Below are 27,994 nucleotides of genomic sequence, written 5' to 3'. Positions count from 1 at the left end.
CTTGGCAAAGGATGGCATGGTGCTTCGTGGGAGAAGAAACACCACCTGGGTAATGATTCAATGCCATACGGATGCTTGAGGGAGAGCTTATTGTCACTTTATTTTCTCATGTCAAAGTCCCATTATCCAATGCCTCACTTTAAAATATCATTGATTTGTTGTTGTAGAATGGTACGATGCGCAGAGGGAGTACGTATTTGGGGAAGAAGACCCTGAACCTTCAACTCAAATCCTGAAAGTTAATGAAGCTTCTGGTGAGTCCTGGTAATGGATGGCTAAGAGCGAGGGCGATGGCTGGGAGCAATGGGTGGATGTTACAAAAGATCTGCAAAGTGCCATGATGACTGCTATGGGTAGTACTTGACTTGAGCTAGTATTTGCCAGTGGTCGGCACCAGCACTTATTAGTCCTGACCCGTTCACATGGACTATAGCTAAAATGTCCTTTAAGTCTGCAACCCTATTTACCTCTCTTGAATTGGGGGATCTCTATCATGCATTACAACTATTTTCCTTACTAATTCTTCTTGTATGAATCTAAACTTGTAATCTAGTGCTTATCTTTTGAGATCCGCCACATATTCATCAATTGGTGTGTTAAGTTCCGGTTTCCACTTTAAGAATTTGCGTCAAATTATACCACTACCACAAGGGAGAGGGAGAAGTATATACTTGTTTGCCTTCCCAATAGTTAAAAAATTTGCAACAACAATAAAATGAGTCTTCTACCTATATATTTTCTGTCTTTTCCGTAACCTTATTTTGTTGCTGTTCAAAGTGGAATTGATTTGGAGAACACATGTCGGCCGATTACGATCGAGGTCGGAAAGCCCCTGACCTTCGGTCAGAGGCTTTCCGACCCCAATCGTCGGTTTCAATTCTGACTGGCTGATTATGTATCAGCCGGTCAGAATTAAAAACTGGCCAGTAATTTCAGATGGATTCCGACGGACTAAAGGAGCCTGTTAGCCAGTTGGAACCGGCTCGTAATCCCAAAGTGCGGGCCTGTCCGTCTTTGGGATTATGATGTTCGGTTTCCGGAATGGTTTTCATGCCGGCCTATGCAACATGGAAACTATGTCGGAAAATGTGTTTGGGGGCCCTCAGCATGGCCCCCTTGTGTGTGGTGCCTCTCGTTGATCCCTTCACCTCGTGGTAGGCACTTTGAGGTGCCTGGGACAGGGTGCAAGGATGAACAGCACCTCAAATTTCCCTATGGGAGAATGTATTAGAGCCGGTTTATGGTCATAATGCATGCAACCATAGGGAAATGTAGGAGTGCAACCAAACAGTGTTCGGTCGCATCCTAATTAGGTGGTTGGGACCACTGACCGGAGGTTGGTCGGTCCCAGGAGCGACTTTGTAATTAGGCCTGAAATGGCTGAAATATTCAGAATATAACCTCAGTTGCTCTTCTCCTGTCTTCACTGTTCTCAGGTGAATCTCCCTTTGGTTGGCCACCCCTTGTATTTGGTGACATCGCAGTGGACCCCCTGGGAAACGCAGACCGATGTGCCTCCGACCGGTGCCGCTGGCCCAGCGCTGCCAACGGGCAGGTGCTAGTGCCCTTTCAGATCTCTCCTGCCTACTGTAAGTAATAAGTCATTGTTTGTTTAACAAACGTTTATGGATTTTAAGTTGTTCCTACAATTGGATATTATTCATGAAAAACCTGGTCTCATCACTTGCATGCAGTCCCATAAAAATAAAACGTTGATTAACGTTTCAGACTGACTGATGTCCTGTGACATAAAAAGTATTATTATTAAAGGATTTATTAAGCGCATCCTCGTCCCCTAAGAGATATCCCAGCGGTAGACCTCTTACCTCCCATTTCTAACCTTCACCAAATCCACCCATTCTGGATTTCTTGATTCGTTTACAGTATATCAAAGCCTCAATAGCAGAGCAGAGATCCCGAGTTGGCTTCTAAAATGTAACTCTGTCACATAGGATTACTGGGCCATTGTCATTAAGTGCTCTATTTTGTCTGCATTCATTTTTAAACAATATGCCTGCAACCACACAGCTGCTTCATAGAGGCAGACACTTGAATTCCCCTGAGTCTCAGAGTACTTATCATCCATGGAAATAATCAGCTGAGTATCACCAGCATTCATAAAGATCTCAAGGCCTAACGCCTTGACAGTCCAAGGTGACAAATAGATGTTAAACAAAGTCAGACTTGGGGAGGATCCCTGAAGAACTCCACATTTCAGTCCCTGAGGGCTAGGTTTAAAATGGGGCAGCTGTACCAAATTAGATATTTACTTAAAAACGAACTAAACCACTGCAAAGTAGAGGAATGCAGATACATTTCATGCAGCCTATGAGGCAAAAGGCGATGAGACTCTGTGTAGAATGCCGCAGACAGATCTAAAAGGATCAGGGCTGCTAATTTGCCCCCATCCACGAAAGATCTAATACTATCCAACACCACCAATGTCAATGATGTGGACATTTGTGTGATCATATGGGCATGAATTAGAAAATCAGAGACCCATAACTGCCACTACTGCAGCCCATACCCAGCTGTGGCTATTGCAGGTATAGCATGGACTTTTAGCCTGCTCTTTGGCCTGCAATCACATATGGTCAACTTAAGTGGAGCTTCAATGCCAACAGTTTCATTGAGTTTGTCATAAATAATGTAGACTGCCTCTTTAGGTGTGCATGTTCTTGCAATAATCTTGTGAACACCCAACTAGTGTTGTGACTTGTTTCTCTGATTCTCTGTTCCTATTAGCCCCGAATGAGCGAGCTGTGATAATGGGCGCCATACAATCATTCGCCGCACGCACCTGTATTTCGTTCAGACCTCGAACAAACGAACGCGACTATCTCTTCATCGAACCACAGAATGGGTCAGTATGTGTGCTTCATGGGGCATTTTCAAGAGAAGTGTTTGATGGGTATTTCTCGACAGCCCATGTGATGGCACAGTGTCTGATAGGGCATTGTTGGCATAGTGCCAGATGAGACATTTTTGTGACAGGTTGTGTGATTGCAGTTGATGGCAGTGTCTAATGGCTGATTCTCAGGTGAGTGCATGTGTATATGTGAGTGATGCTGTTTGACATCAGCACATCTGATAGAGATGTCTCTATTGGAGAAATGAAGAATATATAGCAACTGTATAGCAATCATTGGAAGCCCTAAAAAGATAAGGACAATGTACAAGGTTGTAAGTACTGCATAAGCATAGTGTGGCTTTACTGGAATGAGTCAGGTAAACTCAAAGTTGGGCTAACACAACTTGAGTATAAATGATAATCGAATTGTGGATCCTGCGGGCTTGAGATACTAAAGGGATAGAATTCTCAACTAATCCCGGCAGGGCTAGTCTGGCCGAGGTGGGCAGCGAGCATTCCCCCGGTGTGCCGGAGTGGTGTGGGGAGGTTTTGGTACAGTGGGACGGTTTTGCATTGATTCACAAGCCAATAATTGAAGGTCTCACTTTGCACTGTTAGTAATAGGCATATGGGGGTTATCAATAGAGGAACAATGGGCTCTCTATGTCAGGAGTGGCAACATAAAGAAACTTATTACGTAAGGAGGTTCACTAAAACACCATTAGAAAAGAAGGAAAGGTATGCAGTATTTACGTAGGGTTTCATTATTGAAGTGGTGAGAATCTGTAAAAGGACATCCTTGGACACATATATTTCGCCCACTACCCTCAATTCCATGTCTTGAAGGGCAGTCAGGCCTACAGGTAGCCGGGTGAGAGTCTAGTATAGGCGAGCAGCCAGTGTAAGAGTACTCATCACAGTGCGCCCTTCCACCTCTGCAGATGTTCATCCTTCATTGGACGGATCGGGGGTCGTCAGGTGGTGTCTTTACAGAGGAATGGATGTATCTCCACCGGCATCGTGCAGCACGAGCTCCTCCATGCCCTGGGCTTCCACCATGAACAGAACCGCAGCGACCGTGATGACTTTGTCACCATCTTCCTCCAGAATATAATGCCGGGTAAGTCTAGATGGTGCAAGGTAACTAAGCTGGGTTAAAACTTGATCTATTCTGTGCCCTGTAGATGTCAGAATATATATTGATTTTATTTATCTGGGTTTGGTGAACTGCTGTATTCTGCAAATCTGCTTTTTTGGGATGCTATGAGGGCGAGGGTATATGGGCAAGGCAAGGGTTATGAAGTCTTATGGTGAAGTCATTAGCTGGAGGCAATGCCAAGCCTATCACTGTGACAGTGTACAAAAAATGTTCCAGAGTTCATCTTTATATTGGATAGATAAATATAAAAGGTACAAATAGAACAGCCACAATGACACATAAACCGGTATTGCTGGACCAGCAAGCTCAGGTCCTGGTTAAAAAAAACATAAGCATAAATTGCAGCATAATGGTGTAGGTGTAAACCAAGTTTTACAACAGCACACGATTGACGATATCAGCAAAGTATGTCATTTGCCATTTTTCGTCCTTTTCACCCTATAACCCATTTTATTATCGTTTTAAATTTTTTGTGCGGAGTCTTGGGGGTGGGGCCAAGGTGAAGACAGGCTGGAGTGGGAGTGGGGGGGCATTGCCTTCACTGTGCATGTGGGTTTGGCCGGCCATCCCAGCTGCATTGCCGGGTTGGAGAGAGCAGGCACAATCTCCCAGTCTGTCTGGGAGCGAAAATCATCGGCACCAAGGCCAGTCGTGAAGCTGTTCTCATGCAAGAGAGCGGCTTCAGGATTGGACGCAGGACAGCCTGGGAGCCTGTGCCTGCCTGCAGTGGAGAGGAGAGGAGCAGGTTAATCGCAATCCTGGAGGGCGGCAGGTACGTTTTTTTTTATTTGACTCTATCGTCCCCCCATCCATCCATCCCCCTGCACCCATCCCTGTCTCACCTCTTTTCCTAAACACAAGCCGCTCCTGAAGATGATTAAGATGTTCACGGAAAGATGGCACCGACAATGCAAACAGATTCCTTGTTCTCTCTGTGCCTCCTATGTTATTCCACATTAAGGGGACCATGGGTTACTCCAAATTGCACAGGACCTTCAGTTGCTTCAGAGAATTCTTCAGTTGTCTTGAGAACGAGAGGCCTCCTCATCCAGCTTTCCTTGTCTCATTCCTTACTATATGCAGTGTGGAAGTACACTTCTTATTAGTACCTTAATTTACTATTTGTCATGATATTATTGGAAACTGAACCTGAGACTTGATTAACTTGTATTTTAATAACATGAACAATGATTGCTTGTAATTATTTTTTCTTAGGCTTGGAATTTGCTTTTCAGAAGGTGAACACCAATAATCTTGGCACACGTTATGACTATGCTTCAATTATGCACTACTCGAGGTACGTTTTTTTAAACAAAATTCAAGATGCCATTGCTTAACAGAGAACAGCGGTTTTTGCATCATGAAATATTACCTAAATGATTTATCGGATCTTGAGAATCTTGGGTTGGATATGGCATCAGGGGCCGCATTATACATGCAGTGCATTTTCCTTCATTGCGCTGGGCGCACCTTTTAAAAAGTTTGCCTGTGCAATGAAGGAAAATGCACTGTATTATGATTAATGCGCTCGCCCCAGGGCAGCCACGAACTGGTGATGCCCTGGGGGCAGTGCATTCAAGTGAAAAACCAAGTGTCTGCTTTGAAGCCGCTTCGTGTTTTTCGAGTGCAGGCGGCACCCGCCTGTACTTTCAAAGGGGATTTCTAGGGGTCCATAGGACCCCCTTTGCTGCTCCAGAGAGCTTCTCTTTGGGGGCACACTGTCAGTTCGCCTCCTGACAGCTTCTTTGTCTCTATGCTCGCGTTTGTAATACAACACAGGCACAGAGGCAAATTGATTTTTTCATTTGCATGGGGCACACCCCCAGGCAAATAAGGGAACGCCCCCTGAAGATAGCGCTGGTGTTTTATGTACACCAATAAGTGCCAGTGCTATTGGTATTACAATAGGCTGCACAAGCATCTGCGCCCTCTTATGTAATAACAAAGTGCCCGAGGGCTTGCAAAGCAGGCGCAAACGCCCGTTGCACCCCCGAAGCACTTTGTGTAATATGGCCACTGATAGTTACTAGCGAAAAATGCTATCTCCCGTAGGAGAAGCGTCCCCAACGGCCACAACTTTCAATAAATTTCAAATAAATTCCAAGTTTCCGTGTGCTATGTTCATGAAGTTGTGTTTTTTTATTGGTTTCAAATTGATACTATTCTTTCCATAGTATGCACATCTTTCATAATTATTCATTCATTTCTGCCCAATGCATTCCGGGCTTAACGCTTCATCAGGGGACTTTTTTATGGTAGATTCGCTTAAGCGGTACTATCACGCAAGCGGCTCATGAAGATATATGAAACGGTTGTATACATTGGAGACCGTCACATCGGCATTGTGGAGAGAGCCATAGTGGCGTGGTGATGGCTGGTGTGTGCAAATCCGCGTTGGTTACGAAATTTCTCTCAACATCAGAGCTACTCTTATTATCACTTGCATATGCCTTCCCCGACTCGCCTAAACCGATACACCTATTATTCACTGTCATTCTAACATTTCTAGACGGCACAGATAAAGTATGGAAATGAGATGTAAAGCAAGCGTGTTAAATCTCACTACCGGGTTTTACAAAAAGCGGGCTTGGGGTATCTGCCACTTTCGCTCTGGTGCAACTGCTATACCAAGCGTGTATAAGGGTAAACGGTGAACAAATGAGAATAGTGTAATGTATCATCCCACATCCCCAGTGTAGCCCACAGGCTCCTAAGGACAAGAAAGAACACTGAAAACATTCCTCTTAAAATTCCTCAGTACTCAGGACACTGAAAAATAGAATTTTCTCTCAGGGCTAAAAACTCATTCTGCATTTATTTTCTTAAAATCTTGGTTTTGTTAGACCACCGGATAATTAATTAGCTACTTTTCTGACTTTTGACCATTCAATTGAGTCACAAACACTGGTCAACTTTAAATAATAAATTATTGCACTTCCTAAGTTCAAGGACTGGCATTAGTAATACCCTTTTCTCAAAATTTAAAATGGTACGGAGAATAGGGTGGGCACCTCAGCAAAAACTTGGAAGGGAGACTGTGTTGTTCTAACTTTTAGTTTGCCAGCTCTGGTATATACAATCCTGGAGAGGGGAGGTAATGGGTCTGTGAATCCTAATGACATCAACATCCTACCATTGGGCTTTTACTACCAACCGCCCAACCATTTCAAACCACGATGGCGTGCGCCTGTAGGTGAAAACTTTAAGGGTAACAGGGAACCCAGATATTTGGTACCAGTAAGCAACCATTTTAATGTCTTGAGCTCACTAGAAGAGATTGATCGACTGGGCCCATTGGAGTATGGTCAATCCAAAACCCTACCCGTTCGGTCTGAAGTTAGGGGCAATGGAGGCTTAGCCAAGGCAGGAAATGTTGTTCCTTTGCCCACTTTCACTGGTGAAGGCCATACAGATGAGGACCTAGGGACAACAGTTCCAAAATTGGTAGTCCTAATGAATCCAGTGGGTTGTACAGATAACTTCCATCTACACAGTAACACACCTACGGAATCACAGAGGCTATAAACCCCTACTAACACCCCGACATTGGTAAACTATTTTTTTGTAATATTGCTTCATGGAACATTGTGGGCATCTCTTTCAAGCCAAATAATTCTTTGTGGTGAGACTTTATATTGCAATTCAAAGTTTTATGCTTTCAAGAAACCTCGTCAAGGGAGGCGACACATATGAATGGTTATAGGACGTACCACACTCCAGCCATAGATCGTGTAAGTGGTAGGGCTAAGGGTGGGCTATGCAACTACATATCATGCAGCTTAAAAGTAGAGGTAATAACGATGTTTGTTAGTGATCCTTACTATTAATGGTCATTCTAGAATTGGACACAAAACACTGTATAGTCCTGACCAACTTTTACAATAATATCCCATCTGATAAAATTGGAAATGTAGTAAAAGGTATGATCAAATCGTTGAAATCTGCTTGTAAAAATAAGGCAAAAGATTTGATGGTAATACTGGCTGGAGATTTTAACTGTGCACCAACGATGATAAATTATGTGGTGTTCTGATTGAAGAAGGGGCATGCTCATCCCACTTTCGACATTCTGTGTTGGAAGAGCAACTTAATGAATACATTTTTAGCCTTAACTTGGGCTTTGTAAACGAATTATGTCAGCCATCCATCCCCACGCCTTGGACATTTAATGGTAGGGGTTTTCCCACCACCATAGATTACATTTTAACATCATGTAATTATGCGCATAGGTTGCACTCATTTACTGTCTCAGATAACTCTCTCAGTGATCATTTTCCACTGTGTTTGTCAGTGATATTACCCTTGAGTAGATAATATTATGGCCTGATTCCAAGTGAATCCAACGAAATAAAAGAATCCCTTCTAAAACGTACTAGCAGCAGGAGACAATCAAACGGATGGTTTGATTCCAGGTGTACTCGGGCATACTCCCTCTTAAAACTCGCAGAAATCTAAATGATGTGAGGAGTGCTAGAGTGGGATATAAAAAAGCTATAAAGGCCAGAAAAACTAACCTGAAAAATGAGGCCTGGGAGACCTTACATAAGGCCTCAATAACGAATGACAGTTCAGCTTTTTAAAAGGTAGTTACATTTCCTGTGTTGTAAAGTGAGGCTGGTCCTTCTATTGAAATTGCAATCGCTGATGAAGAATGGATCAAACATTTCTCTAGAGTATACAGTGGCGAGGGTAACCCTGGTGTGATTTGTTTTTTACTTTGGAAGATTGTAACTTGAAGTCCCCTCCACCCTATTCTGGCCTGTTATTTACCCTGGACGAGGTGGAGCGGGCCTTATCCTTAAGCAGGGGTAGTAAGGCTCCTGGACCAGATGGGGTCCCCATAGATCTATTCAAATCAAACATTTCCTTGTGGGGACCCATTCTGGTTCAGGTAATTACCACAAGCTGCAGCCCCACCTTCCCATCGACTTGGGTAGAATCTACTATTGTCCCTATCTTTAAAAAGGGGTACAGACAGGACCCTGGTTGTTACCGTCTAATCTCTCTGCTGGACGTAGTAACTAAAGTTATAGGTGGGATTATTTTAGAATGCCTCGAGGACAGGTCAGAGGATAACTCCATCCTAACCAACCTGCAATACGGATGTCGAGCAGGATTAGGGACGGTGGAACTGGGTTTAAATTTGTCTATCCTGGTGGGAAAGTACACGAGGGAAAAGAAGGGGAACCTATTTTTAGCATTTGTGGATCTCACAGCCGCTTTCGACTGTGTCGTCCACAGCAAACTCTGGTCTATTTTATAAGTTATTGGGGTTGATGTCCAGATCATTGATTTTCTTAAGCGTTTTTATTGTGATGCCAAGGCGCGCATCCGCAATGGGCTGAGCGTTCGGCTGCATTCCCGATCAGGAGCGGAGTCAGGCAAGGTTGCGTCCTGGCTCTGTTCCTTTTTAATCTTTATACCAATGGCCTGGAAGAGGCCCTCCTGAAGGATAATAATGATTTTCCTCAGGTAGCAGGATGTCCAATTCCAGCCCTTCTTTATGCAGATGACGCGGTGCTGATGTCCAGCACACAAGTAGGTCTATAGAGGGTGCTGGACAGTTTTTAACATTTTATGAAAGATCTAGGGTAAAGAGTAAACTCCTCTAAGGTTTTTATTATGCAATGTGGATCTGGTGTTAAGAAATCTAAAGATATGTTTGTGGCAGGTCAGAAGATCGGGGTAACCAAAAGGTTCTCATATCTGGGAATCCTTTTTGCTCATAATGATATTTGGGCACAAACTTTGGCAGCGAAAAAATTGGTACTCCTTAGAACAACATCTGCCCTTACTAACTTTGCCAGGAAACTTTGAAAAAGGCCACCTGAGAAGCTTGTTAAAATAAGGCAAAGTGTTTCTCTTCAGCAGTTTTTGGCCCAGGGGTCTGGGGGTTCCCTGACTTGCTGTCTATCCAAAGTATTGAAAATCATTTTCTAAGGTACATTTTATCTGTCCCAAACAGTATATCATCTTGTATATGTCACCTGGAGCTGGAACTACCCTTCATCTCTGATTTAATAAAGCTTGAGACTGTGCTTTTATGGCACAGGCTTTGGACCACAGATGAGACTAAATTAAACAGAGACATTTTACTAGATATTCTGAAACTAGAAGGGGTCTTAATGATCCCATGGATAAGGTAGGTCCGCAACTTCTTACTAGATCTTGGTCTTATAGACTGCTTTAAAAACCCCCAAACTATTGGGACAATAACAAGAAAAGAATTACGAAAGGAAGGCCTTGTGTTGCTGGACTCTATTAGATTGTCCTCCGAGATACTGAAATCAACAGTTCTGCACCACTAGCTGATTTTATCCACTTTTAGCCTTCAACCTTATTTGACTTTCGTACCTGGAGTATATAATAGGTTTTTATTAACCAGGTTCAGGATGGAGGTATTTCACAGACTAGTTACTTACCCATAATAAATGATTGGACTCGTAACCTTCGACCCTTCCCCTGTGACAATAACTCCAACCAATCTACAATACATGTGGTTCTTTTTTGTAGATTCTATACCCATGTAAGGAAAATGTACTTAGTACCAGTTTCAAAACTGTTTGGGCTCCGCCAATGTCGACCTGCTCTTCTTGCACTACAACACCTAGATAACGAGCATAGTGTTTTTAGAATTGTAATCTTTCTGAAGGAAGTTCTGAGTCAGAGGAAAAGCATGCATATTTAATCAATTCTAATCAGATAAAGATTTCAATTTAATATTGTCTTAATTAAATACTGTTTCTTAAATGTTGTATTATACTATTGGTTATGTGTAGGTTCCTTTATTTTGTAAATAATGTATTGCCTGATATGTTTTTTAATATTTTCAATTTAACACTGCTTCTTTTTAACCATGTACCATACCAGAGACTATGTGTACATTTGTAGGATATTATTAACTTATGTACTCGTGGATAGGTTTTTTAATGCTTTTTCATGTGCTTTTATGATTGTCTGTTATAGCAATCGAATAAAGCTTTCTTTGACTTTGAGTCACAAACTATTGCATTGTCTCCTGAAGCGATACAGAAAATGGTGCAGGAAATGCAATCTCAATTAGGTAAATCGAAGATGAAATCAAGGAAAAGCCTACTAGAAAGACTGGTTAATAATATGCTTTACCAAAAAGACATCAAGTTCTGTCTAAAGCCAACATATCTGAGATCAGGTTATTGGATACCCTCGCTACTGGATGTAGAAGGTTGTACCCCATCTTGAAATCAATGCAAAGAGTTTGCTTTAGTTTATGGAGATGTACTTAGCTCTTAAGATTTAACAAAATTGGTGTTCATGATTAATGGAAACTAACATTGACTCCAGCTCACATGCTGCCATCAACATGCAGTCTTGTCAAATACTCTTACAATGTATTTGCAAGATGACCAGCCTTTTCACGTAGAGTGTTCACCGAGGGGTCATTGCCTCTAGGTTGACAAGGCACAATAGTAGAAGATTGTGTTGCTTCTGCTCATACTTGTGTCTTGTTACAGGGATGCCTTCTCACGCAATGGGATGCCCACCATTTTGCCCAAGCCTGATCCTAATGTCCCTATTGGGCAATCTCGACAGTTCACCGAAACCGACATCACAAAGATCAACAGGTTGTATTGCTGTAAGTAAACAAGTGCGTCATAAGCGACTCACTTCATGTAGTTTATGTTGCTTTGTAATTTATGGAATGGTGTGGGGACTACTGTAATACCTGGAGGCACCCAGGGAGTGTGCCTTCTTTATACCTCAGTATTAAACTATTAGTGTACCCAGCATTGTCACTTGGTGCTAATAATATACGTCATGTTATTTTATGGTTTATCTGTAGAGCAGTGTTCACATTTTGCATGACTTTTCAGACCTGTACTAACTCAATGCTGATCCTTCTTGAAATGTATACTTTGCTTACCTCTGCGTTCATGAGTTTATGGGGCATATTTACAAGTGAATGGCGAAGCGTGGCATTAAGCAAAAATTGCTAACGCCATGCTCCGCACTTCTGAAAATGCAGGGATTCGCCTTATTTACAATGTTTTTCCTAGTTCTGGCACTAAACTCAGCTGCCTATCGCCAACGCCGGCACCCTTGCACCATAGTGCAAGGGTGTCTGCGATGAGGGAATGATTGTTAAAGTGCAGTGAAGGGGCGAGATTTTGATCGATACCTTATATCTATTGATCCAAACCTCGATCTGGTCGACTGAACCTTTATTGCCTGTCTTGGAAGGAAACAGTACACCTATCTGCAAATTAGTTCACCCAAGAAAGGACTCTACTCTCAAAGATCACGGACAACTTCTAGGTTTCAAAAGTTTATTGTAAAGATATAATGAGCTGCAAATACAAACATCTCAGAATGAGATTCACGAGGTACACAGGTCCAATTACATACATGTGCTCTCGAAAAGCCCTCAGACGAGCAACAGAAATCACTAACACAAGTTCTAAAAATAGCAAAGCTATCAGCATAGACGCATATCTCTCCTTCATTTAGGTTGGAGGAAAACAAACACAGGTTAGGCGTCCCTACCCTGTTCTAGATGGTATCCCTACTTAACCAAATCCCAACCTAACAAAGGTGTCAGCAATGAATGACCCCCAAGGGAAGTCACCCACTCTAAGTCTCTTGGTGAAAACCTAAAGTTCTCCAGTCATGACCCCTCACTGCCTACCCATCCGCTCTCTAAAGGGTCCTCAGGTCTCTGCTCTAACTCCACCCAGGGGTGCTGTCCCTAATACAAAACAGTCAACAACATTTGAGACGCCCCTTGCGAAACGCCTCTCACGTGGTGCAACTTCAGGCTTTTTCCATGATGCTTTGTATTGGGCCTCAGACGTTAGAGTTGACCTTGCTTCTCAGTCTCTTCTCCGGCCCGCTGATACCCCTTAAACATTCCAGAACCCTCCTCCATGTCTGGGCCGTCTACTGAACAGGCCTCTATTCATTCACTTATAATTGGATCCCCCCTTTCCTGTTGCAGACAGATATCTGCCGCCAAGAACCCAACTCTCATAGACTTCTAAAAAGGCTTGCAACATTTCTCAGCCCAGACATGTACGTGTAAATTAATGCTAAAACATTTCAGGCCTACAATATTTCACATTATGATTATAGCATTCAATTTCTTCATTTAATTAAAGCATGTTAAAACTCTTATTCTATTATTTAGAAAACATTACTCTAAATCATGGCCCATTAATGCAATGACCAAAAACGTTAAACAATCTGTGTCGTGAAAAGAAACACCTTCCCTTTTAGCTCCAGCTCTGGCCCTGAGGCCTACCACGTTCTGCGTTTTACCACAGACCATCTTATATGTTAACAGCTACACGACATAGATTCAAAATAATCACGTCTAATAAAATCATATAATGTCACACCTTTCTGTATTAATTCCACTTCTACTTAAATCTCTATATTAGATATACATTTAGAATATAATTTCAGATACTATTAGCACTCATGGCATTTCTCTTCATGAATTATGCTCTCTATAGGTAAGTGTGATGTACTCATATATTTATATCAGTTTGCGCTCTCTCAGTTCCCCCCTTTGATGACCTCTCGGGGTCATCACTAACATTTAAACTGCAGTTATTGCTGGCATTCTCTGCGCTTCCAGAGCTCTCAGGCTCCTGTACTGATTATCTTGTATGGCAGCCAATCTCTGCAACTGTTCTCTTTGGGCCCTTTCTGACCTTCTTGCTCTGTACCATTTGAATACCCTCACCAATCCCCACAATATTATCCCACAGATCAATATTATGATGATAGGCTTTAGGATATACCAAATAAAGCCTTTGCCTAAGGTGGAAAACCACCCTCCAACTGTACTCATTCCGTGGCCCACCTTTTCCCAGACATTTTCTCTACTCAAGTCTTCGATCTCTTTGTGTATATTAGTTATGTTCTTAATAACTTTCTCAAGGGGTTTTGAAAGGTCTGGAATGTAAGTGCAACATTCCTGAACCTTCAAAGCCTTACAGACTCCGCCCTCTTTTGCTAATAAGACATCTAATGCAAGCCGATTTTGAAGAACCATAGCCCTTATCGATTGCATCTCTCCTTCTACCAGCATTAAGGACTGAGCAGTGCTGGCAGACAACCTGTCGACAACTGTTGCCAGTCGTCTAATTTTAACATCATTAAGGATTATTCCCAAAAGAGGGAACATAGCTCCAAAGACATCTCCAACCATTTCTGCATCGCCTAAATCCCTCCTTCCCCTCGATGATGTCTGGCCCTCAATGATCAATAAGTCTTGTGCATGATATATTTTGGGGAAGACAATTGCCAAGTAACATGATCCATACCAGTTGTCAGGTAGTCTCACGTAAGCATTTCTTCCACATACAAAATACACATTTGGGATCACTTGCATTCCCTTCAGGAAATCCTTAGTGTAGTACTCTAAATTAAAAGCATGTTCACAGTCAACTTCACCCACGTATACATTTTCATAATACGTTTTGGCTCGGTGAAGACATAACTTTCCTTTCTGCGCTTTATCTAAAGCTATTGGACCACTACTACCCTTTCTCTTGTGTGACTTCTCTTCCTCGGTCCAATCTAATTTCCCTTGTCCTGATTTTTTCAAAATCTTTTGTCTCCTGTAACGATCATCCACCTGCCCTATGAACTTTTTCTCGACTTCTGACACCTTGCATGTCAGGTTATTTCTACGGGCATGTGAAGTATCTAAGGTAATCCAAGGAATGAAGAACTTGGCCAATCTGTCCTCACTCTTCCAGTAATCCCATTTATTCATCTGCTTATAATTCGGGACTTCTGGCAACACAGAATCATAATTGGAGAAATAGTATTCAAAACTATCTCTCTCATAAAATATACTAAGCAATAAGCTACATGTAATGCCATATGTCAGAGGGAGGTGATGATATCGAATTCCTTCATCTACAGACGCAGGCAACTGCATGCAGACGTAGCAATCCTTAACCTCCATGGCATCCACGTATTCATACAAAAGTTTAGCATAAGCATTTGACCTAAAGTCTCCTTGGGACTCGTCTACATGTAACCTGCGGGCTTCTGCAGCCAATAACGCTTTCTCTTGAGTGTTTTCCCTTTTCTCACCTGCAACAGTGGGTGTAAGTGTTACTACAGAATTCGCATCAGTTACCTTTACCTCTTCCTCATGTCCCTTTACATAAGAAATTGTTACCACTAAAGCTATTAATATTATCACTCCTACTATTAGTGTACCTATTATACATTTAGCTCTGCGGTTCGGGGTGCCGGCCTCCATTTCGTCAGACAATCTAGCTTTTCCCCTTCTCTTTGCAAAAAAAGTTCTTTTCCTCTCGTTCCTTTACAGTCTCTTTCAATCCTTTTTTTGTCTTTAGAATCCACACAGCTGGAGGCTGACAGCCTTTTTCGCAAAAAGTCCTTTCACAGTTCAAAAAGACAACCCTAGCCCTTCTCCATCCACTCAAGGGGTTCCCTAAAATTCTCTGCTTCCTGGGCGCTAGGTAATCTTCTTTTCTTCTGCTTGCTTTATTTACAAAGTCCTTTAACAATCGACTATTAGATTTGTGGTTGCAGCTTCAATAGCATAGTTCAATATTTCCATGCGAAGAGTATGCTCTTCATGTGCTGTTATCGTGGTACCAAAGTCGGGGAATTTCAATTCTGTAAGAAACATGTGTTTTAACTTGCTGAGGCGGGGAGGTCTGGGGAGCACGAATGTTAGTGACCCTTCTTGTTCGACACCGGGTACCAACAGTTGTATTTCCACGGTGATAATGGGCTCAGAACTGGACACCACCACCGCTCGGATCCTCCCTGTCTCCGGTTTCACAGACATTTGTCGCCAGATATGTCCACTCAGGTGTGGAGTATCTTCTGTTAGGCACACGCACTCTTCTTGACCTTCTTCGGTCTGGTGCTTCAGCGCCCTGAGCACCTTCTTCTGGGTCTGAGTCTTCTGATATCGGAGGAAGGGTTGCTTCTGGAGTTGACCTCAGGCTAGAACTTCTTCTTTGCGGCCAATTTGCTTCTCCACGTGCCCTTCTACTCCTTCTCCTTCTGGTCTGTTCTCGCTCTCTTTCAGACCTGTCAGGGTCAGACTCGTACTCCCAGCTGTCTTCTCCTTCTGTAACGTCTTCTGTTTCGCTGTTGTACTGACCGTCCTCAGCTTGGTCAGACTCGTTCCCTGCTTCCACTGGCACCTCTACAGCTTGGCTAGCCCCCTCTATGGCTACCTGGTCCTCAGCTGGACGTCCATCCGAGAGAGGAGCTGTTTCCAGAGGTGCTGGAACCCTTTTCGTATGCGACGCGTGTATCCAGTTGGGCAGGCCTCCCACCTTTACAGCTGTACTTGTGATCAGGATGACCTGGTAGGGCCCACGCCAACGAATATCCAAGCAGCTTCTTCTCACATGTTTCTTCACCAGGACCCAGTCCCCAGGATACAGGTCATGGCAAGGGCCCTGGCACGCTGGAACCTCTGCAGCCTGCACCTGAAGGGACACAGAACGCATGGCGTCAGACAGCCCCTTACAATAGTCCAGGATCATATCATCTGTGATATTTAACAGTGCAGTAGCTGGAATAGATGGCAGCCTCATTGCTCTCCCCATTAACACCTCATGTGGTGACAACCCTGTTCTTCTGTCTGGGGTACTACGAAGGCTCATGAGTACTAATGGCAGGGCGTCAGGCCAACTCAGGGTCGTTGAGGAGCAAACTTTCGCTATTCTGGACTTGATCGTGCCATTAATTTGTTCCACAATTCCTGAGGCTTCTGGTCGGTAACTGCAATGGAGCTTTTGGTCTATATTCAGTGCAACACAAATCATCTTCACAAGCTCGCTGTTAAAATGTGTTCCCCTATCTGATTCCAAAAAGGCCGGCACCCCGAAACGAGGGATAAGTTCTCTAAGCAGTAACTTAGCCACTGTGAGGGTGTCGCACCTACGTGTAGGGTATGCCTCAACCCATCTGGAGAACACACAAACAACCACCAGGACATAGCGGAGGCGGTTGCATCTTGGCATTTCAATGAAATCTATCTGCATTCTGTTGAATGGACCTCCAGACCTTCCTATGTGACTTAGTGCAACTGGTGTTCTTTTCCCTACATTCAGCTGCTGGCAGGTCACACAACGCTGGCACACTGCTTCTGCTGCTATTCTAAACTTAGGATTGTACCAAGTCTGTCTAAACACTCTCAGCATAGCATCTCTCCCTAAGTGTACGGGACCATGTATGAGTCTAGCCATTGGACTCACCATCTCATTGGGCAACACTGCTCTGCCGTCTGCTGAGACCCAAAAATGAGTCTCACCCATTACACATCCTGCCTTTTCCCATGTTTCTTTCTCAGAATCAGGAGCATTTTCTTGCATGGTTGACAGTTCATCCCAAGTATCAACAGTTTCCAGTATCATGGCTAATTCAGTTCTTACATTTATTCCACCCACATCCACCTCTGTGAAAGAGTAACCTTGTTCTGCGCAATACCGCGCAACTTCATCAGCATATCTATTGCCTTTTGAAACAAAGTCCTCATTTTTGGTATGTGCGATGCACTTTACAACTGCGATACTTGCTGGACATTGCAATGCTTCTAACAACAGGCGCACAAACTCTCCATTGCGAATGGGAGAGCCTGAAGAAGTCATGAACCCTCTTTGAGACCATAACTGCCCGTAATCATGAACCACCCCAAACCCGTATTGGCTGTCGGTGTAGATGGTGACTCGAATTTGATTGCCTGCTAAGCAAGCACGTGTTAGGGCAATAATCTCTGCTACCTGAGCGGAGTTTACTCCTTCCAGGCACCCTGCTTCCACAACTCCTTCAATTGTACAAACAGCATAAGCTGCTCTCAACTGCCCAACTTCGTCTCTTACACATGAGCCATCGACAAAGAAAACTTCGTCTGGGTCGGTCAGTGGCTCATCTACGATGTCGGGTCTGGGTTTGGTGCATAGTTCAGTCACATCGAGACAGTCATGGTCTGTATATTCATCATCATCATCAATATCATTTGGAAGTGGCATTAAGGTAGCAGGGTTCAAAACAGAGCATCTCTTGAGGGTCACGTTCTCTGCAGCAAGAATAACTTGCTCATAGCGCGTGAGCCTGCTATTGGTCAGATGCTGTGTTTTGGTCCTGGTCATCAACAGTTCAACAGAATGTGGCACGCACACCTCTAACGGGTGCCCCATGACGATATTTTCACATCTCTCAATGCTGACACCCGTTGCAGCAACGGATTTGAGACATCCGGGCAACGCTGCGGCTACTGGGTCTAAAGTAGCCGAGAAATAAGCAACTGGTCTACGGGCATTCCCATGGATTTGGACCAACACAGACAACGCACAACCTTCTCTCTCACAACAGTAAAGAAAGAATTGTTTATTGTAATCAGGCATTCCCAATGCCGGAGCACGACACAGGTCCTCTCTCAGCTGTAAGAATGCCATCAAACAGTCTTTGTCCCATGGTACCGGATCACTCACCTCCTTGTGCGTCAGTTTTTGCAAAGGTTTTGCTTTCAGTGAAAAGTTCACGATCCACTGTCGGCAATAACCCACCATCCCTAGGAACATCCTGACCTCTCTCTGTGTCTGAGGCGCGTTCATTTTCATGATCGCCTCTATCCTATCTGGTGACACTTTTCGTTTGCCTTTCTCAATTCTGTGTCCCAAGTACTGCACTTCTGTCAGGCAGTACTGCAATTTTCCCGGGGATACCTTATGCCCATTGGCAGCTAGGTGATTTAACAAAGCAATGGAGTCTTCCCTGCAAGCTTCTTCTGTGTCTGACGCCACAAGGAGGTCGTCTATGTACTGGACCAGAACTGACTTCTGGGGCAGCACTAGACTTTCAAGATTTTTTTTCAGAAGCTGGTTAAAGATCGATGGACTCTCTGTATACCCCTGAGGGATACGACACCATGTTAGGACGCGATTTTCCAGTTTAAATGCGAAAAGAAAATGGCTATCTTCGTCCAACGGGATCGAAAAGAAAGCCTGACAAAGATCGATCACAGTGAACCACTCAGCTTGGAATGGAATCTGAAACAGTATCACTGATGGATTCGGCACCACTGGACAACATGAAACGACTATGTTATTAATCTTTCGCAGGTCCTGTACTATCCGAAATTTCCCATTGGGTTTCTGCAGACCCATAATCGGGGAGTTGCATGGACTACCCACAATTTCTTTCAGTATTCCCTGTTTAATCATGGACTCGATCACTGGTTTTATGCCTGCAATCGTTTCTGGAGTCAATTTGTATTGGGGTGTTCTTGGGAACTCAGCATGCGGTTTCACTACTATTTTCACTGGGTCCACCCCTTTGACCAATCCAATTTCTTCCCCAGTGAAATCCCATACTTCTGATGCCACTGTCTCTCTCAAATCCCAGGGAAGCTCGTCTACTGTCAAAGTAGGGTACAGCTCCACACATATTCTTGAGTTTGCAACTTTGAAATCTGCATCATCATCATTAGTCAATACCTCCACTCCCTGGGGTGTACAATATATAGTACAATTCAATTTGCACAACAGGTCTCTTCCTAGCAGACACACAGGGCTTGAATCGCAAACCACAAATTGGTGCTCATCGCTGTACTTCCCTATTTTCACCTGTACCGGTTCTGTCAATTGGCTGGTTATTCTCCTGTTTGCGACCCCTACCACCTGTATGGTCTCTCCAGACATGGGCAGGTCTGGAACTGCAGCTGATCTGATCGTGGATCTAGTGGCTCCTGTGTCCACCAGAAATGTCGTAGGGCACCCTGCTACTTCTGCTTCCACATAGGGTCCCCTCTGATCTACCTCTAAGGCTGCCCCAAGGGTGCAGTCTTCTCTTTCCACTCTCTGTCCGGTTAATGGGTCCACATAATAGCATTCTTCACCTTCCACAAACAGGGGCATTTGTCTATAGGTCTTACCCATACTCCCTACTCGAGGAGGTTGCGGGAACTGGGCTCGGGGAGGAGCCCCCCCCCCTTTGAGCACCTTTCCTTGGTATGGCGTCGCCCCTCTCATAGGTGCGCTCTGGACCTCTTCCTCCTCTATCTCTTGCTCTCCGATCTCTACATTGTAAGGGCACTCGCGTTTCCAATGCCCCAACTCGTTGCACTGGTGGCACCTAGTCGTTTTCTTCAAGGTAGCTATGTCTACTCTGGGTCTAAAGGTAGTACTCTCCTCATTACCCTTGTTCTGACTGTACTGCTTCTTACCTCCTGTACCTGTCCCTTGCTGCTGTTGTTGCGGTCCCCCCTTTCCTGCTGTCTGCAATTGTACCACCATCAGCTTCTCTTTTAGTTTCTTAGTCTTGGAGTCTACCTCATCACAGCAGTACCTGGCATATCTCAGTATTTCATCTAGGGGTCTACTTTGCCAACAAATCGAGTGTTGCTGAATCATTAAACTAATATCCGGTCTCAGTCCCAGGACGAACTTGGACACAAATTGCCCTATGTCCTTTGGATCCATTACATCCAAGCCGCTATACTGTTTAAACGCCTTCAGCAATCTCTCGTAATATTCATGGACTGTCTCTTTGGGTTCCTGTCTCGTTCTGTCTATTCTGACCCAATCTATGTCTTGCATTGGCACTTTTTCTTTCAGCCAAGTCATCACTCTCTCGAATTTTGCCATCACGATCTCGGACGGCCCATTAGTCCTAGCATCTCTCTCTGGCTCCGTTGTGGGCCACTCAGCGCTAACCTTGCATGCTGTCCACAGATCTCCTGGTACTACAATGTCAAACAGCGTGTTCAGATCTATCCATAGGACTTTTGAGATCTTTACAAACCTCTCGACTTGCTTGTACCACTCCACGGGGCTCTCTCGTAACTTGGGGAAAGATGTGGTAAAAGCAGCTAAATCTCCCCTACTCCAAGGGACATGTACATAGCTCCCATTGGCAACTTCACGCAAAGGGTAAGCTTCTATCCCCTGCTGTCCTGGAGTCATACCAATCATGCTTCTTCTGCCGGTCCCTTTCTTGGACCACCTCTCTTCCCATTTATCTAGTGCCCTCCATGTCCTTATTCCAGTAATCAGTTCCCTTATGTGTGTTTTCAGCCCAATCGTTCTCCTCTCATCCAGGTCTCGATCTGAGTAATGTAGCCTGTGGTTACCCTGTAATGCTTTGGTTCTTGACAAGTCCACCATATATTTGCCTGCTAGTTCGACTAACTTCTCATGGACTGCTCTCGCCTTTCGTGTGATGTCCTTTGCCATATACAGTATTTCATCCTGTTCATACATTTCCATTCTTTCTAAAGGCAGGGTACCATCTACCATGTCATCCAGATCTGACCTTAAGCTGGAGACATCAAGTCTCTTGGCTTTTATCTCAGCTCGCAATATGTCTTTTGAAGGGGGCTCACTGGTCTCCCTACCATCCCAACTTCGAGCTCTGCGTTTGGGCTCAGGAGAATTAATGGGTGGCCTCCCTTGCTCCCATCTCTCCAGGTCCCATGCTCGGCCATCCGATCTTGGAAGGTGATGGAACACGGGCCTTTTATCCCTACTCTCTCTCTGCCCACTCTCGTCTTCTTCTCTCCTCACACCGCACATCTCTCTGTTATTTTCCCTCTGGTCGCTACACTCCCTTTGCCTCGTATCGCTCAGTATCCGATACGATCCTTCCTGGTTCCCCATATTCCCTGGGCTGCGCTCATTTCTGTCATCACAGGGACTATGGTGCGACCTCTCACAACTCCCATTCTGTTCTCTGGTGGCAGGCACACAGTGTGGACACCTAAAGCTGTTCCTGTACTCTTGCGCTCTCCTCTCCCCTTCACTGAGTATTGGGCCCGCCACCCCTCCACTCCCGGGGCCCCCGTTTTCCAGGTCTGTTCTACCTCCATTCCGGGCCCAATGGGTGACTCCCCTACTCCCTCTACAGTCCCACTCCGGGCTACTCTCCCCAGCCCCGCAGTGAGTTCGTGCTCTGCTGTCCTGACTTTCTCTTTCTGCTTCCGCAGCATTGATGCACTTTTGAGCCTTCACTGCCTCATCCCACTGCTTCATGTACTCATTTAGCTCTTGAAAGGATTTTCGTCCAGATCCCCTCAGATCCATTGGCCATTTAGGGCCCCCAGGATCCCCTCCTGGGTCCCCTGCTGTGTGCATCGGGGTGCTCCACTCTCTGGGTATCGGCATCTGACTTGGGGAATTAGTGGTATCGTTCCTCCTTGCCTGCTCTGCTCTTTCTCTGTCTTTCCGTTTCCGTTCTTCCCCTTTTGCTCTCTCTTGGTCATATATCGATATTATAGGACCTATGGTAACAGGTACCTGTAGTGCATCTGGTAATGGGTAGGATGTGGCGCTTTCCGTTTCCGGCGCTCTTTGTACCACAAACCTACCGACTACCTGTTGCACCTGACTAGGCTGGAGCAACTCTTTCTTTGGCTCAGGATCCCACTCTGAACTGGGAAGCGGTCTATGCTCTCCTGCATTGCCCCCCTTTTCTCCTTCAGTATTCTCGACCTCTCCCCCTGCTCTATTATACGGGGGTGGCCTGTCTGTCAGTAATCTGTTTATCAGGCTGTCCTCTGTTTCGCTCTCATCATCTTCTTCTAGGGGGCTTTTATTTACTGGCGCCTCTAACACTGGGTACAGTTTATTTATTTCCAAATTATGCACTCTCCATCTTTTAGCATCCGCATCCCACCTGGCATCCTGTACTGCCCTTACCGAGCGTTTCACCCTTTCTTGTCGTCTGTTCATATTCCTTTCATGCGCTGCCCTAAGCCATGCTTCAAGGGCTTCAAACTGGGTTGGTCTAGGCAAGGGTCTCTTTGAGGTCATGACTGATTTCAATCGATGTAACACCTCTAATCTGAACGTCCCGTACTTCGGGAACGTCAGTTCCTCGTTTCCTTCAGTAATCTTACTCCACTCTGATATCCAAAGGATCGTATGCAACCCAACATTTACTGCCATATAACGAGCTGGCGTACCCTCCGGCGGGGCTTCTTCCCCTTCATACGATCCTCGCCTCTCTTTCTTAAACAGCGCTTTCAACCATTTAAAACACTTCATAATTATGCGCACAAAATTCAGCCTCGCTACTCTGTTTACTTCCTGATGACAATCCACCAATCCTGTCGCGGCTTTGCTAGCTTGGCCTATCACAGCGCGGTCTTTCTCCTGTCAGCCAATCACTTCGCGACCCTGTATGACGTGTTCGCTAGCTGGCCTATCACAGCGCGGTCTTTCTCCTGTCAGCCAATCACTGCGCGACACCACCTGACGTCTCTTTTCTCCGCTTCGCAGCAGCACCCCTCCTTTCTCAACTCGTCTCCCGGTTATGCATGCGTCCCATTCATACACTGAAAAATGACTACTTCCGACCAAGCGGTCACTTCTCTCGACTGTACGTCCACAGTCTATCTGTAATTGTCAACCAACTGACGAGATGTCTATCGTCTCTCTGATAGGTTACTTACACACACAGTAACTTCCGACCAGCGTCCGTTACTCACGCACTCACTCTTACGTTCCCCCTATCTCGGTCTCTCGGGTGATCAATGGTACCTCATGACCCCCTTCACACTAGTTGACAATTACTCTGGGTGTCCGATACACCCGAACCACTTAAGCTCTCCTTGAACTTAAGATTTCCACCGGTTGCGCGCGCTCACAACCTGTTCCACAGTCACTCTACAGACATTCAACTCCGCCAGACATTACAACATAGATACAATACAAAACACCGCAATCTAACACGCATAACCCTTTATACTCACTCTCGACCGATACTGCTGCTTTTTCTGTCTCACGTCATCCGGATCTTCATCTGCGGGCTGTTCCTCCGATCATCGATTTCTAGGGGCCTTGGGGTAAGCTAACCTGGCCTAGGTCACCGTCCTCAAGAAGGCAACCATCCTCTATAGCTACCAACTGAAGGGGCGAGATTTTGATCGATACCTTATATCTATTGATCCAAACCTCGATCTGGTCGACTGAACCTTTATTGCCTGTCTTGGAAGGAAACAGTACACCTATCTGCAAATTAGTTCACCCAAGAAAGGACTCTACTCTCAAAGATCACGGACAACTTCTAGGTTTCAAAAGTTTATTGTAAAGATATAATGAGCTGCAAATACAAACATCTCAGAATGAGATTCACGAGGTACACAGGTCCAATTACATACATGTGCTCTCGAAAAGCCCTCAGACGAGCAACAGAAATCACTAACACAAGTTCTAAAAATAGCAAAGCTATCAGCATAGACGCATATCTCTCCTTCATTTAGGTTGGAGGAAAACAAACACAGGTTAGGCGTCCCTACCCTGTTCTAGATGGTATCCCTACTTAACCAAATCCCAACCTAACAAAGGTGTCAGCAATGAATGACCCCCAAGGGAAGTCACCCACTCTAAGTCTCTTGGTGAAAACCTAAAGTTCTCCAGTCATGACCCCTCACTGCCTACCCATCCGCTCTCTAAAGGGTCCTCAGGTCTCTGCTCTAACTCCACCCAGGGGTGCTGTCCCTAATACAAAACAGTCAACAACATTTGAGACGCCCCTTGCGAAACGCCTCTCACGTGGTGCAACTTCAGGCTTTTTCCATGATGCTTTGTATTGGGCCTCAGACGTTAGAGTTGACCTTGCTTCTCAGTCTCTTCTCCGGCCCGCTGATACCCCTTAAACATTCCAGAACCCTCCTCCATGTCTGGGCCGTCTACTGAACAGGCCTCTATTCATTCACTTATAATTGGATCCCCCCTTTCCTGTTGCAGACAGATATCTGCCGCCAAGAACCCAACTCTCATAGACTTCTAAAAAGGCTTGCAACATTTCTCAGCCCAGACATGTACGTGTAAATTAATGCTAAAACATTTCAGGCCTACAATATTTCACATTATGATTATAGCATTCAATTTCTTCATTTAATTAAAGCATGTTAAAACTCTTATTCTATTATTTAGAAAACATTACTCTAAATCATGGCCCATTAATGCAATGACCAAAAACGTTAAACAATCTGTGTCGTGAAAAGAAACACCTTCCCTTTTAGCTCCAGCTCTGGCCCTGAGGCCTACCACGTTCTGCGTTTTACCACAGACCATCTTATATGTTAACAGCTACACGACATAGATTCAAAATAATCACGTCTAATAAAATCATATAATGTCACACCTTTCTGTATTAATTCCACTTCTACTTAAATCTCTATATTAGATATACATTTAGAATATAATTTCAGATACTATTAGCACTCATGGCATTTCTCTTCATGAATTATGCTCTCTATAGGTAAGTGTGATGTACTCATATATTTATATCAGTTTGCGCTCTCTCAGCAGGAAGGTGCTCCTTCCTGCACATAAACAATAACTAATGGTGATATGTAACTCCTATCTGTCCTGCATTGTGCAGCACACATAGAAGTTGCAAATTGTAATTTTTTTAATGATTGTTTATGTGCAGGAAAGGACATCTTCCTGCACATAAACACTCATTCATGCCTATTTGCTGCTTCTATGTGTGCTGCACAATGCAGCACACATAGAAACAGCAAAAAAAGAGGAGAAATTAAACTTTTTTCCTCAATTCGCCATGTTAAGACCAAGTTTTTCTTGGTCTTAATTTTGGAGCTGCCCTATATTTACACCACAATTGTAAGTAGGGGCAGCGTCAAAATCAATTAGTGTTGCAGTGGGATTCCCACCGCAATGCCCATTACCCGCCCCTGTCACGCAAAGTGTAGCATGGAAGGGGGCCTTATTTACAAGGTGGTGTTAAGCCACTTAATGTAGTTTAACGCCGCCTTGTAAAGAAAGTGAAGGGATTTTCGCCACAGGAATGTCACAAAAAGTCATGTTCCTGTGGCGATAAGCCCTTGTAAATATGACCTTAAATGTTCTCGTTAGAGTATAGAAAACCTTCCATATCCCTGTCTATTCAATAGCTAGGTATATTGTGATGTACACTGAACAGCTGTAACGCATCCTCCCTTTTCTGCAGGTTTTGTTCTCTCCCTTTACATTTTAACATTCCTTCTACTTTCCACAAGGTCTTGTCATATTGTTTACCTGCTTTGAGGTCATCCTACATTCAATCTTAAAAATCTTCAAAAGCAAGGAAATCTTGCAGTGCTGCTGCCTGTGATGTGATTGGTCTTTGCGTGGGGGTGTGCACTGTTACCTATAGTGCTATAACTGTTCTGTGTGATGCAAGGGAAGCTGCTTGTGTGTTGCTTGTGCTCTTTGTCTTCTGTTTAACAGAAGCTTGCACAAATGCTGCTTGTACTGTGACTGTTCTTTGTGAGTGCAAGGGAAGCTAGCCCTGTTGCCTGTGCTCTCACTCTTGTGTCTGTCTAACAGAAGCTTGCACAGCTGCTGCTTGTGCTGTGACTGTTCTGTGTGAGCACAGGGGAAGTTAACACTGTTGCCTGTGCTCTCACTCTTGTGTCCGTCTAACAGAAGCTTGCGCAGCTGCTGCTTGTACTGTGACTGTTCTATCTGAGCACAATTGAAGCTAGCACCTGTTGCCTTTGCCTTCACTCTTGTGTATGTCTAACAGAAGCTTGCGCAGCTGCTCATTGCATTGCAACTGTTCTATGTGTGCGCAAGGGAAGCTAGCCCTGTTGCCTGTGCTCTGAGTCTTCTGTCTGTCTAACAGAAGCTTGCACAAATGCTGCTTCTACTGTGACTGTTCTGTGTGGCAAGGGAAGTTAGCTGTTGTCTGTGCTCTCAGTCTTCTGTCTGTCTAACAGAAGCTTGCACAGATGCTGCTTGTTCTGTGACTGATCTATGTGAGTGCAGGGAAACCTAGCACTGTTGTCTGTGCTCTCACTCTTGTGTCTGTCTAACAAAAGCTTTCAAAAATGCTGCTTGTACTGTGACTGTTATGAGTGATCTCAAGGGAAGCTAGCACTGTTGCCTGTTCTCTCACTCTTGTGTCTGTCTAACAGAAGCTTGCACAAATGCTGGTGGTACTGTGACTGTTCTGTGTCAGCACAAGGGAAGCTGGCACTGTTGCCTGTGGCTCTCACTCTTGTGTCCGTCTAACAGAAGCTTGCAAAGCTGATGCTTGTACTGTGACTGTTCTGTGTGAGCGCAGGGAAGCTGGCACTGTTGCCTGTGCTCTCACTCTTGTGTCCGTCTAACAGAAGCTTGCACAAATGCTGATTGTACTGTGACTGTTCTGTGTGAGCGCAAGGGAAGCTAGCACATGTTGCCTGTGCTCTCTGTCGTCTGTCTGTCTAACAGAAGCTTCTACAGCTGCTGCTTGTACTGGGACTGTTCTCCTCCTGTGATGGATGCTTGGACACTTGCTGCTCATACTTTACCTCCTCTCCTCTTGTGCAGTACAGTACTCCTAAATGTAGCACACCTCTCGTCTGTGTAAGGGGAGCCTCCTGCTGCTGCTTGTGCTATTACTGTGCAGTGGGCAGGAGGAAGGCATGTACTGCCATTGCACCCATAGTACTTGTTCGGTATGCGCAATGGAAGTCTGCAGTACTGGTGCTGTACTATACTGTCTGTGTATGAAGGAAGCTTGCCCTGTGGCTGCTATCCATACTGTGACTTGAAGCTTGGTAAACTCTTTTCACCATGCAAATGTCAAAAGCATACCAGTGGTAAAACCTAATAATCCGCCTTGTTCTTTCCTCTTGCAGCGAGGGGGGCTCATTCAAGAACTCAACTCTAAAGCCTGCGGGTACGAAGACAGAAAAGTGCTGCAAAGAACTGGACTGTGCATCTGCTAACACGTTGTCTTTGTTCAGCACATACTCAACATTCCTAAATAATAAACCTATATGGACATCTGCCTTCCGGTTCTTGGAAAGAATGTGTGTGTCTCCTGCCCAGTGTTTTAGGCATGCTTGCACCACTTATTTTAGTGTCATGTCAGTGGCAGATTTAAAAGGAGGTCAAAGATGCCACGACCTCTCCCCCTCATCTGCAGCTTATATTTTGTTTCTGGTGTCTCCCCTGTGGGCTGGTGTGAAGTAGCGTGGTTTGGAACTGCAGCTGACCAAT

The 27,994-nt window shown here is 44.7% G+C and overlaps 1 protein-coding gene across 1 annotated transcript; it reads left to right on the top strand.

Annotated features, from left to right (window-relative positions):
• Positions 1–71: 71 nt before the first annotated feature.
• LOC144756500 (hatching enzyme 1.2-like) lies at positions 72–27,776 on the top strand. Its single transcript, XM_078646304.1, has 8 exons — positions 72–92; positions 185–254; positions 1,437–1,589; positions 2,746–2,863; positions 3,793–3,971; positions 5,226–5,307; positions 11,504–11,625; positions 27,631–27,776. Exons 1-8 carry the CDS (start codon positions 72–74, stop codon positions 27,660–27,662), a joined length of 777 nt encoding a protein of 258 aa, XP_078502430.1. The 3' UTR covers positions 27,663–27,776.
• Positions 27,777–27,994: the final 218 nt, after the last annotated feature.

This window comes from Lissotriton helveticus, chromosome 5_1 (genome assembly GCF_964261635.1).
Source record: "Lissotriton helveticus chromosome 5_1, aLisHel1.1, whole genome shotgun sequence".
Lineage (NCBI taxonomy): Eukaryota > Metazoa > Chordata > Amphibia > Caudata > Salamandridae > Lissotriton > Lissotriton helveticus.
Note: the sequence above shows the minus strand (reverse complement) of the source record. Positions and strands in the feature narration are given on the sequence as shown.

Coding starts and splice junctions, on each gene's coding strand:
- LOC144756500 (XM_078646304.1), top strand. CDS start 72: ATGCTTGAGGGAGAGCTTATT. Junction 1,590..2,745: donor TCAGATCTCTCCTGCCTACT/GTAAGTAATAAG, acceptor TGTTCCTATTAG/CCCCGAATGAGCGAGCTGTG. Junction 2,864..3,792: donor TTCATCGAACCACAGAATGG/GTCAGTATGTGT, acceptor CCACCTCTGCAG/ATGTTCATCCTTCATTGGAC.